The 24925-nt window shown below is 43.9% G+C and overlaps 2 protein-coding genes across 10 annotated transcripts in view; one reads left to right on the top strand and one right to left on the bottom strand.

The window, feature by feature from the left end:
• megf6b (multiple EGF-like-domains 6b) overlaps nt 1–10980 on the top strand; it is a 56628-nt gene extending 45648 nt beyond the window's left edge. For 2 of the 3 annotated variants that reach the window (XM_005943623.3, XM_005943625.3), the window contains 20 exons: nt 173–307; nt 402–527; nt 629–760; nt 1107–1235; nt 1346–1477; nt 1749–1877; nt 1974–2102; nt 2447–2575; nt 2665–2793; nt 4908–5036; nt 5183–5311; nt 5758–5886; nt 6059–6190; nt 6278–6406; nt 6502–6630; nt 7413–7541; nt 7701–7829; nt 8372–8500; nt 8591–8719; nt 10300–10980. In XM_005943623.3, the coding sequence (XP_005943685.1) occupies nt 173–307; nt 402–527; nt 629–760; nt 1107–1235; nt 1346–1477; nt 1749–1877; nt 1974–2102; nt 2447–2575; nt 2665–2793; nt 4908–5036; nt 5183–5311; nt 5758–5886; nt 6059–6190; nt 6278–6406; nt 6502–6630; nt 7413–7541; nt 7701–7829; nt 8372–8500; nt 8591–8719; nt 10300–10580 (2744 nt within the window). In that variant the 3' untranslated portion in view covers nt 10581–10980. The remainder of the gene's footprint in view (nt 1–172; nt 308–401; nt 528–628; nt 761–1106; nt 1236–1345; nt 1478–1748; nt 1878–1973; nt 2103–2446; nt 2576–2664; nt 2794–4907; nt 5037–5182; nt 5312–5757; nt 5887–6058; nt 6191–6277; nt 6407–6501; nt 6631–7412; nt 7542–7700; nt 7830–8371; nt 8501–8590; nt 8720–10299) is intronic. The other variant, XM_005943624.3, reaches the window with a different exon arrangement.
• A 630-nt stretch (nt 10981–11610) lies between these two features.
• The window catches only part of kcnab2a (potassium voltage-gated channel subfamily A regulatory beta subunit 2a), a 96284-nt gene continuing 82969 nt past the window's right edge, over nt 11611–24925 (bottom strand). For all 7 annotated transcript variants that reach the window (XM_005943630.2, XM_005943629.3, XM_005943632.3 and 4 more), the window contains 6 exons: nt 22988–23073; nt 22707–22827; nt 21945–22039; nt 20674–20794; nt 17511–17599; nt 11611–15551 (listed from right to left, as the gene is read on the bottom strand). In XM_005943630.2, coding sequence (XP_005943692.1) covers nt 15462–15551; nt 17511–17599; nt 20674–20794; nt 21945–22039; nt 22707–22827; nt 22988–23073 — 602 coding nt within the window. In that variant the 3' untranslated portion in view covers nt 11611–15461. The remainder of the gene's footprint in view (nt 15552–17510; nt 17600–20673; nt 20795–21944; nt 22040–22706; nt 22828–22987; nt 23074–24925) is intronic.

The raw sequence follows: 24925 nt of genomic DNA, 5'->3' as shown, positions 1-24925 counted from the left end.
AATAGTTCATTTTACATTAAACCACATTGTCCATATATAAAGTGATTTGCTGCATCACTCTGCATCCAACTGTTGTCACTATAAAAGATGTTTAACACTCTGACTGAACAGGCAACCCTGTAATGTATTGATAATTCCCAGATTCCTCACCAACTTTTCACATTGTCTTTAGAATGCAAGCCAGGCACTTATGGAGCCGGCTGTGAGAGGAAGTGTGCCTGTCAGTCAGGAGTGTCGTGTCACCACGTGACCGGAGAGTGCCAACGAAAATGCCCTCCTGGTCTTCATGGGGAGAACTGCGATCAAGGTGGACGGCTTGATTTTTGCATGCTTTAGGCTTATTTGTGTTTGTTTTCATGGTCCTGCGTTGACACGAATCCTTCCTGCGTGTCCACTGTCAGCCTGTCCAGAGGGAAGATTTGGGCCCGGCTGTGTTCACTCTTGTAACTGCACCGGCGCACCATGTGACAAAGTGACGGGACAGTGTCAGTGTCCAGCAGGCACATCAGGACGCCACTGTGAAAACTGTGAGTGCTTACATTTTTTTATATAAATAAAAAAAACCTAAACAATTGACTTAAATTTTACATGATAAAAATCATGAAAATGTTCATGATGATCTTTGCAGTGTGTCCGGAGGGTTTCTGGGGTCTAGGCTGTGGAGAGATCTGCCCGGGGTGTGAGAATGGCGGCATATGTGATAAACACAACGGATCCTGTAACTGTCCTGCAGGATTCATGGGAAGACTCTGCCAAAATTGTGAGTAGCAGCATTTTAGGGAAAGTTTCCATAGCAACAGGCACTAAACAGTGAGCCGGATGAGAAGGACGACAGCACTGTGGAATATTAAAATGATGCAGTTTGGATGTGAAGTGAAGGAACATGGTAGAAGTCAGAAGGGTAATTTTCTACAAATTCATATGCTTGAAGCCATGTTTTCACTGGAAGAAGAAATATAACTCCACTTCCACTAACCGCTGGCTCTTCAGTGTTCACTCACGGCTGAATGGCAGTGAAGAAATGTCATGGGAACTTGGTGCTTTTCTCATGTTGTTTGGTGCAGATGGCTGTGGTAGATCAGTCTTTTTTTCTTTCTTTCATGCAGTGTGCCCGAGTGGACGTTTTGGTCAAAAATGCCAGATGAAGTGCATCTGCGAGAACAACGCTCGCTGTGACCCTGCGAGTGGGCGGTGCACCTGTGCTCCTGGTTGGACTGGGCACAAATGCAGGAAAGGTATCATACTGAAGCACGGAAGCAATCGCTGCAGAGCTAAACAGAAGGAGACGTATATGTGGAAAAACCAAATACAAAAAACTCAGCTCATTTATATGATTGTGTTGCAGCTTGTGATGCGGGACACTGGGGGGCCGACTGTTCACAAATCTGCGACTGCAGAAACGGAGACGGAAGCTGTGACGCTGTGACAGGCCAGTGCAACTGCGAAGCTGGTTTCACTGGAACGCACTGCCATCAGAGTATGTTATTATAGGGTGTTTTTTAAAGTGACTATACTTTAACTTTCTCACTATACTCACTATTTAAATAATGCTTACAGTACATCCTCAGATTGGTGCCCACATTTCTCCAAGTTAACTTATTCTCACATGTGCAGCGATCATGCTTTGGTGCTTTCTGGAGGTAGCACAAAGTAACATTGTTAAATGCTCCTTGTATATTTTGTGTAATATGTCAGTGTGGTCTGTTACATCATATTTTGTAACTGTGCTGTATGTGATATTCCTTCAGAGTGCCCAGCAGGTCTGTTTGGTCTCGGGTGCCGCCATCGGTGTCAGTGTGAGAACAACGCATTGTGCGACCACGTGAGCGGAGCTTGTACCTGCCAGAGGGGATGGACGGGGACCTTCTGTGAAAAGCGTAAGAGGAGCTGCTTGATCATGAAGCCAAATTCTCTTACTTAGCATGTATGCATGCCAGTAACAGAGAGTCTTTACATCTGTGTGTGCGTTCTAGCATGTCCTGGGGGTTTCTACGGTTTGGACTGCCAGGAGAAGTGTTTGTGTCAAAACGGTGCGACGTGTGATCATGTCAGCGGCGTTTGTTCCTGCCCCGCTGGTTGGATCGGCCCGTTCTGCAACCTGAGTGAGTAACAGGTTCACCACAGAGACTCGTTTAACTTAACAGATGCGGTCCAGTGTTGTAGGAAAGAAAAAGGTGAAATCAAAGACTCAGCTTGTTTGTATCGTTGTATCTGTTGGAGCTTCATATGAAGTGAGGACACCTTTCAGACGCTGAATCACAGTAGAACAAAAGCACGCTTGGTTTCAGAGTTATTTGGGAAAGCCCATCCCCGTCACACATGAGAAAGTACCAACCTGATGTTACCCATGCAGAAGCCGGTATTATTTACCAGATACTGGAATTTCCACTTTTGATCAGCAGGGTTCAACAGGAGGTAATGATATTGTTTGTCTCTCACGTGGCAGCGTGCCCAGCTGATTTCTATGGGGAAGGATGTAACCGAAACTGTAGCTGCCGTAACGATGGCATCTGCCACCCGGCCAGTGGGCAGTGTGCATGCACGCCGGGCTGGACCGGACCCAACTGCACAAAAGGTGAGTTTATACATCAGAGAGAAGTGATCACCTGTACAACAGGTAAAGAACAGGTCACAAGATGTTTGTTTTTGGGTTGTTTTTCTCAGAGTGCCCTGCTGGGTTTTATGGAGCAGACTGTCAGCAGCGATGCTTGTGCCAGAATGGAGCCACTTGTAATAAGACCAGTGGAAAATGTGCATGCGCCAGCGGCTGGACAGGCACAGCCTGTGAACTGGGTAAGACTGAAGGATGGTGTGAGTAAGAGTCTCCATGTGTTACCACTAAAGCACTCTCACATGGATCAGGAAAAAAAACTGATTTATTGTAACTTGAGTCTTATTTTTGTACTTTTGGCTGTCGCTAATAGAAAAAGAAGAACACTATGCTGAAATCTAAAAAATGCTGACATAAATCAGTTCAGTTCATTTTATTTATATAGCACCAAAATTACAGCAACAGTCACCTCAAGGTGCTTTATATTATTAAGGTAAAGACCCAACAATAATACAGAGAATACATAAAAAACCCAGACAATCAGATGATACCCTATCAGTGAGCACCTGGCAACAGTGGGAAGGAAAAACTTCAATTAAATAGGAATAAATCTGCAACAGAAGCAGGCTCTGGGAGGGGCAGCCACCTGCTGCAACCGGCCAGGGATGACTGGCGAGAGACGGGATAAAGACTGTGGAAGAGCCAGAGATTAATAATAACTATTAAATGCAGGGTGATGTATAAACACAGAGAGTGAAAAAGGTTTGTGAAGAGGAAATATTTACCGCACGATGTCCAGCAGCCTAGGCCTATTGAAGCGTCAGGGGATTCAGGGTCACCTGATCCAGCTCTAACCACATGCTTTATCAAAAAGAAAGTTTTAAGCCAAACTCAGAGCTGGAAGCTGAAGGCTCTGCTTCCCATTCTACTTTTAAATATCCTAGAAACCACAAGTAAACCAGCAGTCTGAGAGGGAATCGTTCTGCTGAAGTATTACAGTACTGCAAGGTCTGATTATTCTTAAAATTAGATTCTGGATTTAACAGGGAGCTAATGAAGAGAAGCCAATATGGGAGAAATATGCTCTCTTTCTAGTCGCTGTCAGCGCTCTCGCTCCAGCACTTTAGATCAGCCTGAAGCCTTTTCGGGGAGCTTTTTGGAGCCTGATAATGATGAATTACAAGTCCAATCTAGATGTAATAATCATGAACTACTTGTAAACCCAGTGAGGTTAAGCCTGTTTATCTGAACAATTTCATTTGAAGCTAAAATTGAAAAATGAGCATGTTTGAAATGTTATAAATAATCTGTCACCGTGCAGGAAAACCGCTCACAGGTGTGACTGTCCTTTGTTTTAGTCTGCGTGGCCATCTTCTTGCTTGTGTTTCTCATTGTTACCATATTTCCAGATTGGAGCAATTTTCTTTTTGGATACTCGTTATTTGTGCTGATAAGAATGACGTGCAGAGATATACAAAACACACAAACCCCCGAAAAGATTGACTGATTTACCAACATCAGGATCTCATACAGATCTGGATGTATATATGTTCACACCTCTGTTTTTAATTCCAGCTAAAGCAGAAGATCAGCCCGTGAACTAGTATCCTTATGAGACTGTACTTCTCTATAGCGGTAATGTGATCATTTGACATAGCTGTATAGATTCTTATGTGGTAATTCAGCCTCATCTAGTTCCAAACCACCCCCTGAAGCCACAGAGACGTCTGATTTTTGTGAAGCTGCAGTGATGTTGGTTAGTCACGACAGAAACGCAGAAGAATAAAATCACCTGAACCTTGAAGTAAACATTTAAAACAGTGGCCTGTGGTTGTTTTACTTTGCTCAGGAAATGCATGAGACTGAGTTCAATTTGCTGCCTTAGCTCATTTGTTTTTGCCTGCAGTCTGGTTATTTTCTGGCAGCGAGCGCATTTCTGCACCACAGACCGTGCTCCTCTGCAAAAGTCTCTGTCGACCTGGCGATGACATTCCAGCTCCTTCTCCCTCTGAGCTCCACATCACACACTATCCTCCCTCTGTGCCTGTTACAACCTTTCCCCATCAGGCTGTGCCAGGCCTAGCCCCCTCTTTGTGCTCAGGAAACCTCTAATCCTGTCGCTGGAATGTCTTCCCCCTCCAAACTCTGTGGCCACTACCTGTGATTGCCAACTTCATACTCGGTCCAATTATAAACTGTTGGGGGAAAAAACGAAGCCATTTTTGAACTCCTCAGCAGAAATGTGACAGAGCAACTTCCCCTTTTGTGCGCTGTTGAAATCAAGATGTCTCTGTTCTTTCTCTTCGTCTGTCTCACTTGTGTTTCTTGCTGTGCACGCTGCTCTGTGTTTACACAGAATGCGTGACCGGCCGATTTGGGGCGGACTGCCAGCAGCGGTGTGAATGTGAGAACGGCGGCCAGTGTGACAGACGGACCGGACGGTGCAGCTGCAGCGCTGGCTGGATTGGAGAGCGCTGTGAGAAAGGTGAGACCGCGAGTGAAAAACGAACTCACCTACAGAAATTTTGACGTCATGGGGAAGTGCTGCACTGTGGAAACTCTACCACTCTGATTGCAGTTCTGAGGGGTTTTGTTAATTATAGCCTCTCATTTGCACATTTTTCTGCTCAGCGTGTGATGCTGGACTGTTTGGCGTCGGCTGCCGGGAGCGATGCCAGTGTCTCCACGGAGCTTCATGCCACCATGTCACCGGAGAGTGCCAGTGTCCACCAGGGTGGAGAGCAAAGCTCTGTGATAAAGGTAAGAGCCCACAGTCAAGGAAAATCTCGTGCTCTTGCAACCTCTAGTGGGCGAAACTTGCACTGTTTCAATGATTAACTCTATATTTTAATTTTTTTGCATTCAAGGGCAGAATAAGGGAAAACGAAACGATTTCGATTGAGCTCCTTGACCTATTTTTGCATTTTTTATGCAACTTTTCATTTTTTTCTGAGCTGTACTTGTACATGTTTATCCCTTTAATTCATTTCTTATTAAATATAAGGCACAGGTTTTATTCCAGTCCATTTATCGTGGCCATGTCCACCTACTGTATGTTACTCCTAATTGCACGTGTGGCCTGTAAGAGTGAACACTCCTATGCGACTCCTTTTCTCTTTTTTTAACTGTTTTAATTCCCATGAAGAGTTAAAACTGGGACATGTAGAACTAAATGTCTCATTCTCTTTTCCTTCCACATCCTTCAGCATGTTTGCCGGGTACATTTGGAAAGGGCTGCATGCAGCGCTGCAGCTGTGCACAGGGCACGTCCTGCCACCACATCTCTGGAGAGTGCGGCTGTCCTCCCGGATTCACTGGCAACGGCTGCGAACAGAGTGAGCTCCCCAGGACTAACTTTTTCTGACAAATTACATTCAATGCCACAGTCCTTCCTAAGAATTATAAACACTGCAAAATTAAAGAGACATTTCTGGTGCCTCAGAAAGTAAAAATGTCTTTAAGCATACTGTTTATTAATTATTATAATGAACCTTTCCTTTTTATCAGCTTGTCTGCCTGGAACCTTTGGGCAGAACTGTAACCAGGTCTGTCAGTGCTCTGAGACAAATCAGCTCTGCCACCCGGTGTCTGGATCATGTTACTGCGCTCCAGGTTACCACGGCCCCAAATGTGCTCAAAGTATGCATAAACAGCATATTCATACATAAACACTAAACCAAGGGAGCATAATAAAACATTTTTACCCCTTTTATTATTCATTTTTAGTCTGCGGAGAGGGTCGGTATGGTCCAAACTGTGAGAGAGAGTGTCAGTGCGAGAATGGAGGGAAATGCATTACTTCCACTGGAGCCTGTGAATGTCCAGCAGGATTTATAGGACCGCGCTGCAACATCAGTGAGTCCGAGTCAAACTTTGATGATGACGTTAATTAAATAAATAAGTGTTACGGTGTGGAGTGAAAAGGGTGTGATGCATCCTTGTGGTCACAGCGTGTCCAGCTGGGCGCTACGGTGTCAACTGTGTCCGGGTGGCATTGTGTGGAGAGGGAGCCCAGAATGACCCGGTCACCGGTCGATGTGTGTGCGCCCCTGGACGCAGAGGAGAGGACTGTGGAAATGGTGAGCTTTCATTATTGCTGATACATTTGTGTTGTGTGGCCTGTGAGCTAGATCTCTGGAAACAGGCCCTCTGTTGATTTCAAACTCTTCTTTTATGTTTCCATTCATGTAATAAGGGCTGTGTAAGTATTATATCATATATCCAGCTGTAAATAGTACTAGGACAACAGAGGTACAACAAGACGGTGGATAAGTTGTCTATATAGAAAAGGCACCCTAGAAAGGCTGAGTCACTCTGAAAGACTATGTAGGGGAAAATTAGTATATTTCATCATCTACAGTACATCATTTAATGAATAGAAAACTTGAAGTCTGTAAATAAAAGACAAGGTTGAAAACTAATACTGAATGGCGTAATCTTCTGAGATTACCTGCTGAGGTGGCACCGCTTTTAAACAGTGCACAGGATCAGCACTGGCGTTCACTCTGCTAGACCTCATTGAATGTGTGGGGTTACGTGGGGGGGCTTTAGTACACATAGCATGGGATGATGTCTCTTTCAACGAAGGCTCTGCTTATTTCAGCAACACACTGACGAACTCCATTCTTCACTTATTACAGGAGCATGAATCCACAGTAAGAGACTGGGTGCTAACCTGGCCCTCCCACAGTCCACACCATTGAAAACATTATGAAAATACAACAGGAGGCTCCAGATTACTGTTTACCTGTAATCCTTTATAATGAGCAAGAATAGAAGACTGTGCTTTCAGAGCTACAGCATGTTATGACACTTGCCTGGATATTTTCTTAAGTTTAATTGGAGTGTGTGTTTGCCTCAGGCTGCCCTGCAGGCTGGTTTGGGGCAGAATGTGCTCAACGCTGTAACTGCAGTAATGGAGGCGTGTGCGACTCTGTGACCGGCAATTGTACCTGTGGTCTGGGCTGGACTGGTGCACACTGCAACAAAGGTGATCACCTACTCTTTTAAAAAAAAAAAAACCCATCAAAATATTGCATTTATTGCATCTGTCCATTACCACATATTTGATCTGTTGTAACATGTTGAATCTAAACATAATCAGGTGTCACAGCGAGTCATGTCCTCTGTTTTATTCTTCCTGTCCCAGAATGTCCCGCGGGAAGATTTGGTGCCAACTGCCAGCTGAAATGTAGCTGTCAAAATAATGGCACTTGTGACAGAGTGACGGGGACGTGTCAGTGCGGTCCAGGCTACTATGGGCATCTATGTGAACATGGTGAGAACTGAACACGCACACAAACACAAAGAATGACCTCCGTTGTTGTCCAAAAACATATCAGTAAGTCATGTAGTTGCACAACATCCTGCTCTGTTAATGCTTTTTGTATATGTTGTATTTTTTTTTTAAATATCTTCTGTTCACGGTTGCTGAAGTTTTGAATGAAGTCAAGGCTGTGTGAGAGATTGCAGTACATGTAGTGAAGAAGAATGTACACATGAAGCACCTCAGTAGTACTTAAGGTCCTGATGGGATCATTCATGCCGATGCACAGATGTCACAGTAGAAGAAGTCTTTATAAAATCCTGAAATTTAACTTGTATTTATCTGAACACACTGAACATCAAAAGGCTTCGAAGGTTTACATTTCGATGAAATCAGCCCAGCATTTGTACTCTAACCTTAAAGCTCCACTTTAAAGGTGTCAGATTTGAGCCCTTAAGTTTACAGTCATTTATTAATTAATGCACAGGATTTAAACTTTAAAGGTCGACTTTTATTCTCCTCCCATGAATCCCCCTCCCTCCCAAACTCGTTAGCCTGCCCCCCTGGTTTCCACGGCCCGCTGTGTCGGATGCAGTGTGACTGTATGAACGGCGCCTCCTGTCACCCGGTGTCGGGTCAGTGTATCTGTTCTCCAGGATTTCACGGAGCGCGCTGTCACAGAGGTCGGTCCGATCTGTTCTCCCAGTTGAAATCAAAGAATAACTGGCGTGTTTTTGCCTATTTTATTCTCATGTTTTCAATCATTCACTCAGCGTGCGAACGGGGTCGCTACGGTCAGGGCTGCGTCCACATCTGTGACTGTGAAGACGACGCTCAATGTGATCCTGTGTCAGGAAGGTGCCTCTGCTCCTCGGGGAAGACTGGACCCAGATGTGACATTGGTAATCTCTCGCGCATTTTTGAGAATACACAGCCATCAAACGCGTACTGCATTTCATCAGTGACATCACTTTCAGCTGATGTGCCTTCATTACTCATTAGCGATGATGAGTTATGCAACAGAGACATAAGTGAGATTTATACACTGCTGCTATGATGAATGCACTGTATTTACTTCAGCATACATGTGATGATGGCAGTCACATTCCTTTAATATGGATGGAAGAGACGAGTATTTCAGAGAAATAAGTGGAAGAATTTGTTCAGGTGACGGTTAAGATGAGAGGCTACAAAAGCAACTATGATATAGAAATTGGAGAATGTAGTAAAAACACCCCAAAGCTACATGTGTATGCTGGGCTGGTGGAAGGAGTGAAACTCTTGCATTGGCCAATTCTCCAGCTTAGACCCTAACCCAAACTGATTTGGTTTAAGACTTGAAGAGAGCGAGTGTGACTCACTGCAGCGGCTAGCCTGAACTAGCTTGCAGGCGTCACATACACACACAGCTTTCTTCCCAGTAAAGGTATTATTGTATAAATGCACGTAAAGAGTTGGTAAAATAGACTTTTAGTAAATACTTTGATGCCTAAAAATGGCTCCTGTCATATATAGTGCCCAGCTACATTTAGAAACAGAGGAAAACCGATATTACAATATGAAAAGACAAAATCAGAGACATTATTCATAATTTAATTAAATTACCATATGCACCAAAATTGCTAAATATTTGGAGATATAGTGGGCATTCCTTGTGTTGCACTGAATATTTTTGGATATTAGTGTTAAAAAGTGTTTGTTTTATGTTATTTGAGAACAAGATTTGACATTTTTATATTTTGACCTCAAATGAAAACATATGAAGCAAAAATATGTTTCCCTCCACTGTCAGCATGTAATATACGCTGATCAGGCATAACACTGAGTGGTTGGGATGTGTTGGGAGCCAGTGAAGATTTTGTTCTGAAAGCTGTTTTAGAAGCAGGAAAGATGGAGGCATAAGGATTGGTGTGAGTTTGACAGGCGCCACATTGTGACGGCTTGATGAGTGACTCAGAGCATCTCTTAAAACTGCAACTCCTGTGAGGTGTTCATGGTCTGCGGTGGTCAGTATCTATCTAACATAGTCCAGGGAGAAGTGAACCAGCGACGGGTCATAACGTTGCGCTGGGTCGGTGTACAAGCCTATTAAACTCGTAGGGTTTTAAGGGAATTTTGAATCCTTAATGTAACCAATACAAAAAAGATGATGTGAAGTCAGCAGTACTTCTGTTTGAAGTACTTTTCTACTAAAATTTGAATCCAGTTTTCTATGTTTAAGAGCTTTGGCTAACATTCACACACTCATGCTTCCTGGATGCATCTGGGAAAACTAGCCCAAGGATATGTCTACATGCAGACCAGGGAAACTGGGGATCAAACCACTGACCCTTCAACCAGTAGGCATCCCACTTTACCTCCTGAGCCGCAGCTGCCCCGTGAACAATACTTGCGCTCGATATTTGAGTAAATGTACTGCGCCCTCGCCATTTTGTAGCTTTATTAAACTGCTTGGATTTTGCTTTTCACCGTTGGCTGTCAGACTGCAGAGAGAATCGTTACGGGCCTGACTGCTCAGAGACCTGCGAGTGCGAGAACAGGGCGCAGTGCGACCGTCGCAACGGCCGCTGCGACTGCCTGCACAGCTGGATTGGACCGTCCTGTCAGGAAGGTACAGCAGTGACTAACACACACTCACACACACCCTGCCGTTTTAACACTTACGTCATGAAAATATCCACACGGAGGGCAGGTGAAGGCCTCCGCTCGCCCTCGAGTGAGAACAGAAGTGACAGATCTGCTGACCTGGTGAAATGGGAGTAAGTAACCAAGTGTAAGTGCTGACAGTGTTTAGTTATTGTCTGTGAGGGGCAGAGCTGCAGAGGCTGCACTTTCCACTTTTTTGGGGGTTGTTATTCTGATCAAATGTGAATGCTGTGCGTTTGCTGAGCTGGATTTCTCAGCTCGTTGTGTCCGTCGCCTCAGGTGGACCTCCGCGCCTCACCTATGGGAGCAGCTCAAGACAATCACGGCACGACAACTCATTATAGCAGCTCCAACCAGCATGAAATCTCAACTGGGACAAGAGTTTTAAACTGAAGTGACTCCAGTGAGTGAAAGCTCATGACAGGGAACTGTAGCAGCTGGGAGATTCATGGAAACGGACGCTCTGATGAGAACTGCAGTTCCATGTTTGCACCCGTCTGGATGATTTTTTTTTTTTGTGCCAAAGTGTCCTTTGAACTGTTGGGGTTAAACTGTCACTTGCAGGTTGTGATTTCCAAACATAACCCGTCTCACCTTCAGGATAAGCATTTCTTCTTCCAGAGTGCAGTGCGAGGAAGTCGCGGTCAGGTTTGCTGCACTTTCAGCCCATTGTGTTTTTATATGTTTGCCCTCAAAATACAGCGGAAGGTACTGTATAAGAAAAATACTCTACTTTTGTAAAGATGTTGGCGATATTACTGAATATGATGCAGTTCTGTCATTTCTATGAAGTTGTTTTCAGTCTATACAACATGAAGTATGACCCTTGGGTAAATGGTGCTATGATGCTTTACTGTACAACAGATTCTATTGATCCTCACAAGCTTTATGCTATATGACAGTAAAGCACACTCCTGATGACTACACATGCTGTAATGACAGTTTTTAAAGTTCAATGTAAACCACTTCAGATCATTTGCACCTCCTTCAGGATTTTTATTTTTTGTATAAATTGCCTCATATTTATATTTCATAAATAAGTCATAAATGCATCTTTTGTTTTCTACTGGATAGAAGAGGCTTGGACGCTCTAACAAATCCAAACATTATGAATAAAGATGCCAAAATAAAAACAGACACAAGTTGGTGGTTTTTAACCATTCTTATTTTTATCATTAATTCATTTTCATTGAAGATCATAAGCTGTACATCCTGTCTAAATCTCAGATTCAAGCACAGTGCAGATAGCAACGCCTGCAAAATGAAATCAAAATGAAAAAAGGCAAAGGTGATCACAACCAGAAATATATACAAAGGTCAGAGTATGTACAGGAGATACCAAGCTCTCAATACGTCGTCTTCAGGATGAATTCCACACACTGTTGCATTTGAGCATCATAATGCACACACAACACAAAGATTGCTTCTTTTTGTCAGTCTTCAAATCAATACAATACAGATAGGAAAAATGCAGCATGATGACAAAAATAAAAACAGTTCTCTTAATTCTCTCTACTGCATTAAAGGCTAGAACATAAAAATATATTCTCTGTATAACCTAGAACCTTCTGTAAAATAAGCTCTATTCATCTGTGGGTCTGTTTCATTTGTGAACTAGTCGTTAACATGTTAGAACAGCAAATATGATGAAACTAGGACCTCTTAAAGCATTATTTTCTCCTACATGGGTGAGGGCACCAGACAAATACACACAAGCTTCAAAAGTTTCAGTTATTTCTACGTTGTGCACGTGAAGCTCGTTACGACACAGCATCTGTGTCGAGCGGGTCGGCACGCTGGGACACAACTGATGGTCAAACTAAATGCACAGCGATAAAGTTCAAAGGGAAAGTCTGACATCTTTAGGGGGGGAAATATGCCACGTCGGCATATTTGCTGCTAAATATGACGTCGCCTTAGAGCACAGAGACTGGAAACAGCCAAACTGCTTTTCTCATCATCAATAATACATTTAGAAAAGAAATGATTCCTGAAAATAAGCGTGTCACGCCTTGCCACTGCAGCCTTAAATTATTTGTTACGTGGATGGAGAAACGGCACGGTCCTCGCTGCCACGGGAGCGCCGAGCCGTCCTCGACTCAGGTAACGATACCGTCACTTCACCTGTCTCCCCTTTTCTCTGCTCCCCTCCATGTGTCCGTTTATCCAGCAGAGCAGAGATGCACCCACACAGATGGTGAAAGGGAGAGCACAGGATGAAAGTGCACACACAGCACGGACTTGACTGCACACTCAAACACCCGATTATGTGTTAAATAAACCAGGTTCCCAACTGAGAGTCTGAAAAGTTATCCTTACAATATCTCAATCAGACAGTCCTTGGTGAACACAGTACGAACATATGAACGAGGCTAAAACCCTCTGACTACCCTTATCTGTAAAGCTTAATAATGAATGGCTAATATGTTCTGTACAGAAGAGAAAATGAGTGTCTTCTGGTTTCCAGTCTGTGTGTTGAGCTAATATCAGTTCAGTATCAGACCTTTTGTAATTTTGGGTGAGAAAAAAGCACATTTCCCAAAATGTCAGACTCAACCTTTTAAATCTCAGACTTCTTCTCCGCTCCCTGCAGATGGAAATATTAAGACACAGAAACTCCACAGACTAATGAACAAAATGTTCTTATCTTCTTTTTTTTTTTTTTTTTAATTCTGAGAAAACAGCATCAGCTTGTGCCTGTTATTATTTACTCAGACTTACAAGAGACACGGCAAATCAGCCGTATTCAGGGATCAACTAATACAACAGCACGGGATTGGTTCAGTTGTCCCCCAATCCCTCACACCTGAACTCACTCACACACTCTCACACTCTCTCTCTCTCGCACGCACGCACACACACACGCACGCACACACACACACACACACACACACACACACACCCCCCAACAGCAGATCTTGAATCACTTTGCTGTTATTTAGGAGTAATACTCAAGCAAAACCTCATCCACACAAACCCCACACAGTGATGTTTATCCCCTCCACTCTAGCTGAGCAGCTTCACCTCATTCATATCATTCACACTTATATAAGTTATGTTAATTTGCACTTGTTTTTTCCCTCTAAGAATCAACAGTTTATCAACTGTTAGTAAAGACTTGTTATCTACACGTGTTGGTAAGCTTGAAAAGCATCACCTTGTTTGTCCCATAGGTACTGTAGGCTGGGTGAAGAGGGTCCATGCTTAGAAGATGTAACATGCTTTCCACTTGTGCTTTAATCACAGTAAGAGAGCACCCAAAGGACAACAAATGATACAGGGCGTTGTCAAAATGTTTGCAATAATACTTCTGACGCGTCTCGGGGCGTCTGCCGCCTGAAACAAACCTTACTGATCCTAAAGCACTTAGTTGTACTACGCATTCTGTATATGAAGGACATACTTGTTAACTAGTGTAACAGCTCGGTCAAGTAAAGATATATTATGGAGTAAAATCCATACCATAGATAGATTACAAGCTGGACAGCACATGCGTCAAGATGATTTCTATAATCTTGTAATAGTGAAACGTTGGGTTGTTTTCTCAAAGAAAGAAAGAAAAGAAGAAGAAGATCTTTGGCTCAAGCCACACTAAAGTGTCCACACATGAGACGAAAAAGATAACTAAATACAACCTCCTGACTTTGTGCACGCCAACACACGACTGAAACTGCCTGCTCCGTTCCCTGAGCTGCTGCCACTCACCGATTAACCAGACACACGACTCCTTTCCCCCCAGTCAGGGAGCAACAAACACCACTTCCACCACTCAGCGGTCCAGTTTATACCGGGGACACATGACCAGCGCAGAGAGGCAGCTGTCGAGCTGCTCGTCTACAAGCCCAAAGCACAGTTTGATGCAACTCTAAATAAGGCAAAATACTTGAACTGAATTTGATTGAGGAGAAGTTTCCATGAGATGTTGAGCCAACACTGATATGAACGTTCCCTGCACGCCAAAATCCTCAGCCTGAAAAAAGCGAGAAAAGCGGCCGGGAAGCACAGTGAAGCAGGCCGCTGCGTTTGATATAACACGACTGCAGTTCCTGCTGTTAGGGAGGAATAAACTGCCCATCTCTTCAGTGGCACACAAGTTGCCCAGACACATCAGCCTGGCTCCTAAGCTCCATCATGGCGGGTGGTTCACTGTAAGGACGGAAGCCCTGATGACTTCAGAACGTCAGAGCCACGCTTACACAGGAGGAGCATCGGAGCATTAGGCTGGACAAACACACTGCCAGTGAAGAAACAGAGGATGAAGAGAGGGAATTATGAAGAGGCGATGTGATTCTATAGTGCAATGGCTGTGAGATGAGACTGTTGTAATACCCATCCTCTCTCCTCTTTGAAACTGCCTTCCAACACCTTTACTGACCGTACTAAAGTGCTGATTGAAGCCCGTGAGGAGGCTCTGGTAATGTCGACAACACTTTCAGAGAAATCTTGACGGATTTGGACAGTACACAGGTGTTTGTAAACAGAACGTCCAAACAACGAATGCATGGCTATGGTACATGTGCAACAATAGTTCTCGTGTATTCATACAGCATGAATTTCATCTTCCTTTTAGTTGTATTCGGTTTTAAAAAGAGAAAAAAAAAATAGAAAGGAAAAAAAAAATCTGGCTGCCAAGCAAGCGTGTGCTTATTTTATTTTTTTAATAAATGTATTTTTCTCTATAGTTTTAAAATACGTTCAGCTGAATTGAATGTATAACTAATTTAAATATGAGCGCATATCTCTAACCTCTCTTTTTCCATGTTTGTGTCTTTCTTTGTCAATCCTGTCATTTCCAGTGGAGGTGACTGTATTTTTTCCCCCTTTTCTTATCTTATCCCTGTAACTCTAAATGAGGTGCCCTGCGTGGCCTTGGTGTGGCCAGACTCATGCGCCAGGGTCTCACTCAGTAAAAGCTCAAGCAAACAGAGGATCAGGCAAAGGTGGGGCACTGCGGCTGCAGGCCGGGTGCAGCCCTGCCGGGCGGGGCCGTGCCACGCGTTAGGAGCGGTAGTCCTTTTTACTGTACGGCTTGTTCCCCAGGATGCTGTCCACCTCGTGTGTGATGGATGACGACAACTTTGGAAGAACCTACGACACGACAAAGACAAGAGGTGAACGCACTGCAGTCGCCATGGTGTGTTGCAGTTTCACATCGCTACCTATAGAGAGTGTTGAAAGGATTTTTACAAACAATCTCAACGTTGCAATCTCCAGTCCAGCTCAAAATCCAAAAACAGAAGTGGCATGTGTTTATTTTTTACTTTATTTCTTTGTTGTTTTATATATTAGCTTTATGCACAAGTTTTTATCTTTATAGAAACAGCGATATGTAAAAAGGCTTCAGTTCTAATAAATTCCAGAAACGTTGGGATGCTGGTAAAACAGACATTTTAGTATTTCATGAAAAATATTAACTCATTTTGAAGAAGACTTTGAAGAAACAGCAGGTAGTTTTATTGGTAACAGGTCAGGTCTAACGTGACCCTGTATAAACAGAGCAGCCTCTTAGAGAGGCAGAGTTTCAGCAGTCTGAACAAAACTGTGGAACAAGTTCAACATAAAGTTCTTTAATGTAAAATTGTTAAACCTTTGAATAAGAATATGGAGAAATCTCTGTGCGCAGAGGACAGGGCTAAAAATCAGTACTGACTGCCCATGATCTTCAGGTCCTCGGGCAGCACTGCACTAAAATCAGGCATTCTGTCATGGAAATCACTGGATGGACTTCCAGAAATCCCCGTCTGTGAACAGAGTTCATCATGCCATCCACAAATGCAGCTTAAAGCTCCATCATGCAAAGAAGAAGCCATATGTGAACATGAAACAGGAATACTGGCGTCTTTTCTGGTGCAAAGCTCGACCTGTCTGCAGACAGGCCCAACTTTCCACCAACTGTAAACATTTGACACATTATAAATATGTTCTTTATGTTCTATTGTGAATAAAATGTTTTATATTTGAGATTTGCAAACCATTGCATTGTATTTTTATTTATATTTTACACAGCATCTCAACTATTTTTGGAACTGGGGTAGAACTTTGTAAACAGACACTACATAAAGTATTTATAGTAAAGTAGTGCATCACTGAGCAGAGCAGAAATATGAAAACAGGAGGAATATATTGTTCCTTTTAAACTTGATAACTGAGGAAGCTTGACTCAAAGAATAATTATTTTCAACAAAAAGGCTGTATAAATAAAGATTTATGAAAATACATCACTAAAAAGAAAAATTTATTAAGATATTTTGCCCTTTTTGATAAAAATACAGATCGTTTTACTCTGAATTTCAAAGTGAGGAGTAAAATCTTCTATTTAACCGGAAAAGAAGCAAAATAAAAAAAGAGATTAGATGGTAGTACAAATTAAACAGGAACTTTTCGCGTGTAGAGAATAATAAAGTATTTGCTCTTCCGACAATGCAGACATTAAATAAAAAGAAAGAAAGAATATTTTTATTGAAACTTCCTGAGAAAGTCTTTCACACCAGGGGCCGTTTCTATTTCAGCGTCTCTGATATAAAATTCTGGCAAAAGGGAAACTGCAGAGCCCTTGGGAAATGTGAGCATAGCATTTCAAACCCGAAATATCAAACGCATTCTGGGAGAGGAGACGTTTAGTGCACACACTCTCTCTCTCACACACACACGAGCAGACACAAAGCATCGAAGTAGATGACAGTCAGAATGCTTTTTACTTCGGGCCAGACATAATGTGAGGAGGGGACGTAAACCCGCACCGGTCTGAAAACCCCATTAAAGAATGCATCTTATCAGGAGAGGAGGAAGCGGCTGTGAGCTCATCTCCAATCCCACTGGCAACTGATACTCCTCTGACCTTATTAACTCAGTACAGTAAAGCACCCAGGCGTGCAGCAGCAAACTGCCCAGGAGGCCAAGCCGTGCCCAGGAGAGGAGGCTGCCGCTATGGACTGTAAGGCACGAATACGAGCCCAACAAAGCGGGTCAGGTTGCATTTTCACAAATTAAGCTTCTGATTTGCTTCGCGGTAACACAAGCAAAGCGTACACACACAAACACACTCACCTGGATCGCTCCTATGTTCTCCATCAGCTGGTCGGTGTTGGACGCCCCTAAAAGGACAGAGCTCACCCCCTCGTTCCGTAGGCACCACGCTGCAGAAGACCAGTAAATAAGGATGACACCCCTACCGTGATTAAACACACGCACATACACACACGCAATACCCGAGACGCAAACACACGCCGATTACTATTTGCACATGAAATGACAGCCGCTCCCTGATAAAATAAACCAACTGCTATACTACGGCAACATTACTCATCAGGACCTCGACACTCGTTACACTAACACTGGCTCAGCGATGGAAGAACCAACCCACTCATGCACACACCACAATATAAAAATGACTCCTGATCAGATGCTGCTCAATGCCCGCCTACATTACATCAAATTTCAGTACTATACCTTAGCTCATGCCGTGTTGAAAATGTAACTTGGCATAGCTCACTGCAGGTAAACTGAGTCTCGTTGTTGCACCATGACTAAATGATTTGAATGGAAAAACCATCTGGTGCTTACTTGGTTCTAAAGTTGTTTAAATACAATCTTAGATCAGAACTGTGTCATTATTTAGCTGAAATGAAACAAATGCAGAAGCAGCGTGTGAAAAAACTGAGTACACATCATGATTCAGCAGATTGTAGAAACACCTGTATGAGCATTAGTCTCTCACATCGGTGTGGAGGAATTTTGACCAACTCTTCTTTACAATGTTGACTCTTCCACAGCATGTCTTTATCCCGTCTTCCTTCTCTCACTCAAACCGGTCGCAGCAGATGGCCCCGCCCCTCCCTGAGCCTGGTTTTGCTGGAGGTTTCTTCCTGTTAAAAGGGAGTTTTTCCTTCCCACTGTCGCCAAAGTGCTGCTCATAGAGGGTCATATGATTGTTGGGCTTTTCTTTGTATGCATTATTGTAGGGTCTGCCTTCCAATATGACGCGCCTTGAGGCGACTGTTGTTGTGATTTGGCGCTGTATAAATAAAACTGAATTGAATTGAATTGTTGCTTCAGTTCACTGAGATTTGCAGGCATTTGTTTATCCACAGCTCTCTTAAGGTTGTCCCACAGCATTTCAATCATGTTCAGGTCTGGACACTGATGGATTGCAACATGCCGACTCTTTTTTCAGCCATTCTGTTGTAGATTTACTGCTGTGCTTGGATTTATTCTCCTGTTGCATGACCCAATTTCAGCAAAACCATTACCCGTTAGAAAGACGTCCCCAACTTTAACACCATAATGCTTTAGTATACAGTGGAGCTCATAGCTAACTCAGCGGCTGCAACTTGCTGTGGTCCTGTGGCTGTAAAACAAGCTCAAATCATCATCCCTCCACATCAGTCCTGACATCTGGTATGAAATGTTTGTGCAGTTTTGTTTTTTTTCTAAAGGTAGTGCTTTGTATTATGAACAGACATCTCCATTTCTGGTCTCATCTGTCCAAAGAACATTGTTCCAAAAGTCTTGTGATTTGCTCAGATGTGGCTTTGGAGTCCTACGCCGTGCAGTCATTTTCTTTTTAGCAAGAAGAGTCTTTTTCCTGTCACCACTTCCAAACAAGACATACTTGTTCAGTCTTTTTCTGAATGTACTGTCGTGAACTTTAACATCTAAAATGCTAACTGAGGCCCATGGAGTCTAAGATGTAGGTCTTGGGGTTTTTTTGCAGTGTTGCTGAGCATTGCATGGTCTGTTATGGGGTAAACGTGTTGGGACATTCACTTGTGTGCGTGTGTGATGATTACAAACTGTTATGAAACTGCCAGAACTGCTGCTTTTATAGAGGTGATCACGATTAATTGGTCATTAGCAAACAAGTGCCTTTGATAAGCGACCTCTGTTGGTGACTTACCATCTTAATTCTATAGAACCAGTAAGGGTGTACTTAATTTTTCAAACACTGCTTCTGGATTTAGGTTTGTTAAATATTGACTGTGTAATTTATTGTGTGATGTTCATCTGTTTTTCCTGGTATATATATATATTTTTTCATAAGACTAAGTTCCCATCCCTTTGTAAAGCACAGGTAGTGAAGCAGGAACTTGCAAAAAACTCATGTACAAATACTTCAGAACCATTTTCAGGTGCAAAGCCTGAGTAAAAGAACTACATCTCAGAGCAGCTCTCTGCTAATAATGTTCAGAAGACCTGCCTTTTTGTGATCACTGCATACAAATACAAACACACACACACACACACCCCATCCTTGCTTGGTCTGCCATTGTAATTGGGAACTGTATTATGCAATACAACTGCATGCTCTTGAAATTCAGGAAAATACACTGGTAAGCAGATTACAGTATAATGGAATGAGGAATGCTGCTGTAAAAATAGTGGGATTATGATTCTACACAAATCTTCAATAAACATGAGAATACGGCCAAAAAAAGAAGATCTTCATCGGGAGTGATGCAGGTGCAGACCTTCCCTCAGGCTGCTGAGATACCGACTACATTTGTTTACTCTGTTCTCACACTTGCAGCCTGATTCCTGAATTTACCACCTGCTCAAGGAGTCTCGGGATAAAGCCCAAGGCGAGAAGCAGTCTGTTATTGTTTTATAGTTTTTATTTAATGCTGGAGTGACACAGCGATCTAGAAGACTGCATATAAATGTCCCGTGCTGCCTACAGGAGTGCTGGAAGGATTTATGGTAATTGAGGGAGAACCGAGGGTGTCCACTAATGGCCCGTGAAACCAAATCTATGACAGTGTATTACTGTGTGGGTGAAAAATCTGCTGTGATCTGTGCTGAGATAGGAGACCGACTGCGAGATTTATTCGCCGCGTCCCTCTCGACTGCCACTTTAACGACGCTTGCAGGACTCTGCGTCTTTGGGGTTTGCACATTTACTGCCCGGCAAGTGAATCGATACGAGTCATCCTCTGGATTTATATCTGATACTGTGTGTTCCTGTCCCTTTAAGACCCACTATTTACCTTTCTTATTGCTTTATTTCTTAAATAGTCCCTGTTTTCTTGTTTTTCCTCATAAATATACTTTTTTTTTTTTTTAACTGCACACTTACAACACACACACGTGACAACACAACACACCAAGTGTCAAACCAGACAGCTGCGAGAGCGGTGCTGACCTCGGCCTGTCCGAGGCAGAGGGACGGACAGACAGACAGAAAGAGAGAGAGCGGCAGAGTGTATCTGCGTACCGATGGCGAGTTGGGGCAGAGTGCAGCCCAGCCGCTCCGCGATTGCCTGCAGCTCTTTCAACTTCGCCTGCTGACGCCGGCCCTCCTCGCTCAAGATCTTGTCCTTCAACCACTGGTAGCCCTGTCGAAAACACAGCACACCTGCTCAAAAACACAGCCCTGCTCACACCGCTGCGCTGCAGCTCCTGTGTCACCAGGGCCTGTTTTTAAACACGTGACTCTGTCTCCTGCTGTCTACACCTCAGCCAGGGAAACACAGCTCACTCTATGCTTTTGTAAAAAATAATAGTCAGTTCATTTATAGCAGATTTACAAACATTACAAAAATTAAATATGTTAAAAAAGTGTTAGTTTTGTCCCAGCTGAGTTTTACAGTAGCTTTGATATCTAGCTGGTAGATCTAACAATACAGAGGATGTGATTAGTATCACAAGGATTCACTGACTCAACGATCCAAAACACCACAAACATCCACAGACAACACTGAGCTGAACGGGAAGCAGCACATTCAACATAAGTCACCAAAAGTACTGCACGACACCAAGATGGAGAGCTTGCTTCATGAACCGGCAGAGCTCAAACCAACAATCAGTGACACACGATCCACAGAAACACAACATGCCACTCCAGCACAGAGGGACAGAACACCAATCAGGTGTAAGCTTATGTGTTGAGCTGTCTTGGATCTCTTATTTTTAAAAGTCTGCATGCTGAATGCTAAAATATATTTCAGCTTCACAACATGACATGATGGAAAGTGAGGGCTGCTGAGTTCATCTGTCACAAATACAGGATTGAATCCCTGAAGCCGCGTCTCCTCTTTAATCATTTTTAGTAAAAATGGACGTTTTGTTTTCTTCTTCTCCTGACACAACACACTGAATTGATTCCCGATTCATCTGCCAATTTATAAAGTGAAACATTTTTATTTTTAAAGTGTTGGTATCTGTAGTGTCAAATAAAAATTCACAAGTCAGCACTATTATTGTTGTGAGCGTAGGTGTTTTGTGGTCATTTGCGTGGACTAAAATATATTAAGCTGACACCAACTGACAAACAGTGTGTAACAGCACTGCTTGTGAAGCGGTACGCAGTGCATGGCGTCGGCATGGCACTGAAAACACACAAGGTTACAGTATGTGGTGAGTAACAGAACCTGAAAGACACAAACACACACAATAAGCAACCAGCAGTGAAACGCAGCACAGTGACAGCGACACAGATGATCAGAGTGGGATAAAGAAGGAGCACAGCGAGCGAGGCTTGTCTACCTTAAGGGAGGCCCGCGAGTAGGGAGGGACCCTGCCATCGTATTTCCCTGAGATGATCCCACAGGCCAGCGGAGACCACGTCATGGCCCCCACACCTGAGAAGAGAAACATGTGATCACCACTGAACAATTTTTATCAGCCATCAATAAAGTTCAAAAAAGGGCTGAACTTTGCTGAGTTGATGATGACCATTTCTCTACTTCTCTTAAATCACACTGACTGTTCACACACTTCCACAGCATGTCTTTTATTCCGTCTTCCTCCCCTCACCCAAACTGGTCGCGGCAGATGGCCGCCCCTCCCTGAATCTTGTTCTGTTGGTGGTTTCTTCCTGTTAAAAGGGAGTTTTTCCTTCCCACTGTCGCCAACGTGCAAGTGGGGTCATATGATTGTTGGGTTTCTCTCTGTATGTATTATTGTAGGGTCTGCCTTACAATATAAAGCTCCTTGAGGCGACTGTCTGCATTGAATTGAAGCTAATAAAGTTATATGACAACACAAACAAGACTTTAACCAGCTATAATCAGAACTGCACTGATCTCCAGTGCTCCAGGAAGTAAGAGAGAAGTTCTCGTGTTACATTTCTGAAATGCTTCCTTTTATTTTCATCAGACCCGAGATCCAACACTTGGCTTCAATTTAACCTTGTGTGTCCACGTGTCAAAAATCCCTCTAGCTCTGTGGGTTTGTGTAAAAAATAACTTTTGTAATGCTTTCATGGATCAATTCTCCACCTGGAGGCACAAACGCACCACTGCTCACCTATCTTATGGAACAGCTCAGGTAGCTGCACCTCCACTTTCTCTCTCTGGAACATGTGGTACTCTGCCTGCTCGCAGATGGGGGGAATCTGGTTGAACTGTCTCGCAACAGAGTACGCTTCCTAGAGAAAAACATGCAAAGAGTTACATAATACAGCAGAGTATGTAAACATTTTGTATTGGGAACAATACTGAACAAGAATAGAAATAGTAGATAATGTGAAGATGGAAATAACTGGAACTTGTGAAGATAGAAGGAATGTATTTTGGACTGAGTCTCACCATTATTTCCATCGGGCTCCAGCGGGATGTCCCCCAGTACATGGCCATGCCTTGGTTTATCACATGGGTCATTGCTCGAACCGTTTCTGCAAGTTACACACAACAAAGATGAGGACAAAAAACCCCAAGAAGTTTCCCACATTTTTGGTTACACATACAAACATCTACACATAAACACACTGTTCCACTGGTGGATCCGGTTTTTGATCTGCAAAATGTTAAAACTCTGGATCTGAACACAAAAGCCCAACCCACGTGTAGGCAAGGGCAGCCAATCAAAATAAAGGTAGATTGTTAGATTGTAGAGTGTTAAATGGCTTGTTTCAATGCTGGATCAAGGTGTAGTTTAAGATAAACAAAGCTGCTCGAGTGGAGTCCAAAAATAAAAATATGTAGCTCTGGCAGCAGCACCATGCTCTCCCGTGTTTTAAATGCACCTTAGAACAACACGCAGCAACACTACACATGAGCGAGAGGAGGGAGGTTTGGGGTCTTCACACACCCCTGTTCTCTGCTGGCCATCGGGGCGGGGGGGCTGGGAGGAGGTGTTGGCCGTCCGATTGGGATCTGGGATGCGGGGCCTCCCTGCTGCTGCGGAGCCTGGGGCGGTCTGCTTGCCTCCACCCCGGGGGAAAGGGTAACATCTCCTGGGTCTAGGTGCCGTTTCCCCCTCCAGGGGCGAGGGTACCTGGACCTGGGGTATAGAGTTTGTTTGGGGAGTGTGATTGTGTGTACAGTGTCCATGTATGTCTATCCCTACGTTGGGTGAGTGCTGAGTATTTGTATATGTGTGCATGAGGGTGGGAATGCATGTTTGTGTCTGTGTGTGCCTGTTTGTGTTTATATGTCAGGTCGGGTCTTACACTCCACCTCTCTGGGAACTCCCAGGCCCTCCAACGGCCTATCTCCCCTCACCAACTCCCTGCCGGTAACTGATGCCCTCAGGGGTCGGTGCGTTGGTGGTTCTTGGTGTCCGGGGCTGGGCGCTCAGGTATGTACCAGCTCACTCCCGGTGACTACTTGGCGGGGCCTGGTGCCTGTTGCTCAGTCAGGCCTCTTCCGGGGCAAAGAGGGCCCCCAGGCCTCCGGCTCGGTTCACTCTGGCACAGCTGGCTGCCGGCAGAGCCGGCGGGCACGCCACTGCAGCCCCCTCTGGCTTCTGCTCGCGTGGCTACTGGGTGACCCCTCATCTGGGGCTCTCCTCAGCTCTTCCCAGGAGGGTGGCACGGATGCCCCTCCGGTGGTCCTCCTTGGGCTCTCGCACTCTGGGGCCTCTGGATGTCTGGAGCCTGGATCTCCTCCATGCCTGCTTCATGCCCTGGGGGACGGGGCTATGGCTCTCTACATCCTCTAGCAGACCATTACATGGGGAAACCTTTTGAATACAAGCGCGCTGATCCACACAGGTGTGCACACGGGTGTTCACTGTTCATAGACATAAACTACACCTTTATTGGCTGCTATTTCCAAGCACATTGTGCGCTGTCGGTCCTGCTTGCTACACAACAACATTCAATATTTAGTATTTACTGCTGTTTACACTTAGCTAGATTAACGTGATGGTGTTGTGTTTAGTATGTTGCTCTGTTTTTTTTGCTTGTTTTCTCTTCTTTTTCTCTCAACAGGTGATCCAGGAGATTTTTTTTCTCTTTTTAAGTGCCCTTTCTCACTGTCCCTCTTCCCTTCTGTTTTTCTTTTCCTTCATCTTTCTTTCTCCCTTTCCTATCCCTCAGTCATGTCTGTCCCGTCTGTAACAACTGAAAATAAAATAAAATAAATAATAACAACAAAGGTAGATCAAATGGACCAATATGGCAAGGCCGTGATGATCCATTTGGCAAAGTAAATCCATTGGGTATCCTTGTTGGTCTTCAGACAACAATTCTGACGGCTAAAGAACCAAATGGGACAGGCAAAAAAAAAAAATGTAGCTTAAAA

The sequence above is a fragment of the Haplochromis burtoni genome, unplaced genomic scaffold (assembly GCF_018398535.1).
Source record: "Haplochromis burtoni strain Fernald_Lab_line unplaced genomic scaffold, NCSU_Asbu1 Contig_378, whole genome shotgun sequence".
Classification (NCBI taxonomy): Eukaryota; Metazoa; Chordata; class Actinopteri; order Cichliformes; family Cichlidae; genus Haplochromis; species Haplochromis burtoni.
Note: the sequence above shows the minus strand (reverse complement) of the source record. Positions and strands in the feature narration are given on the sequence as shown.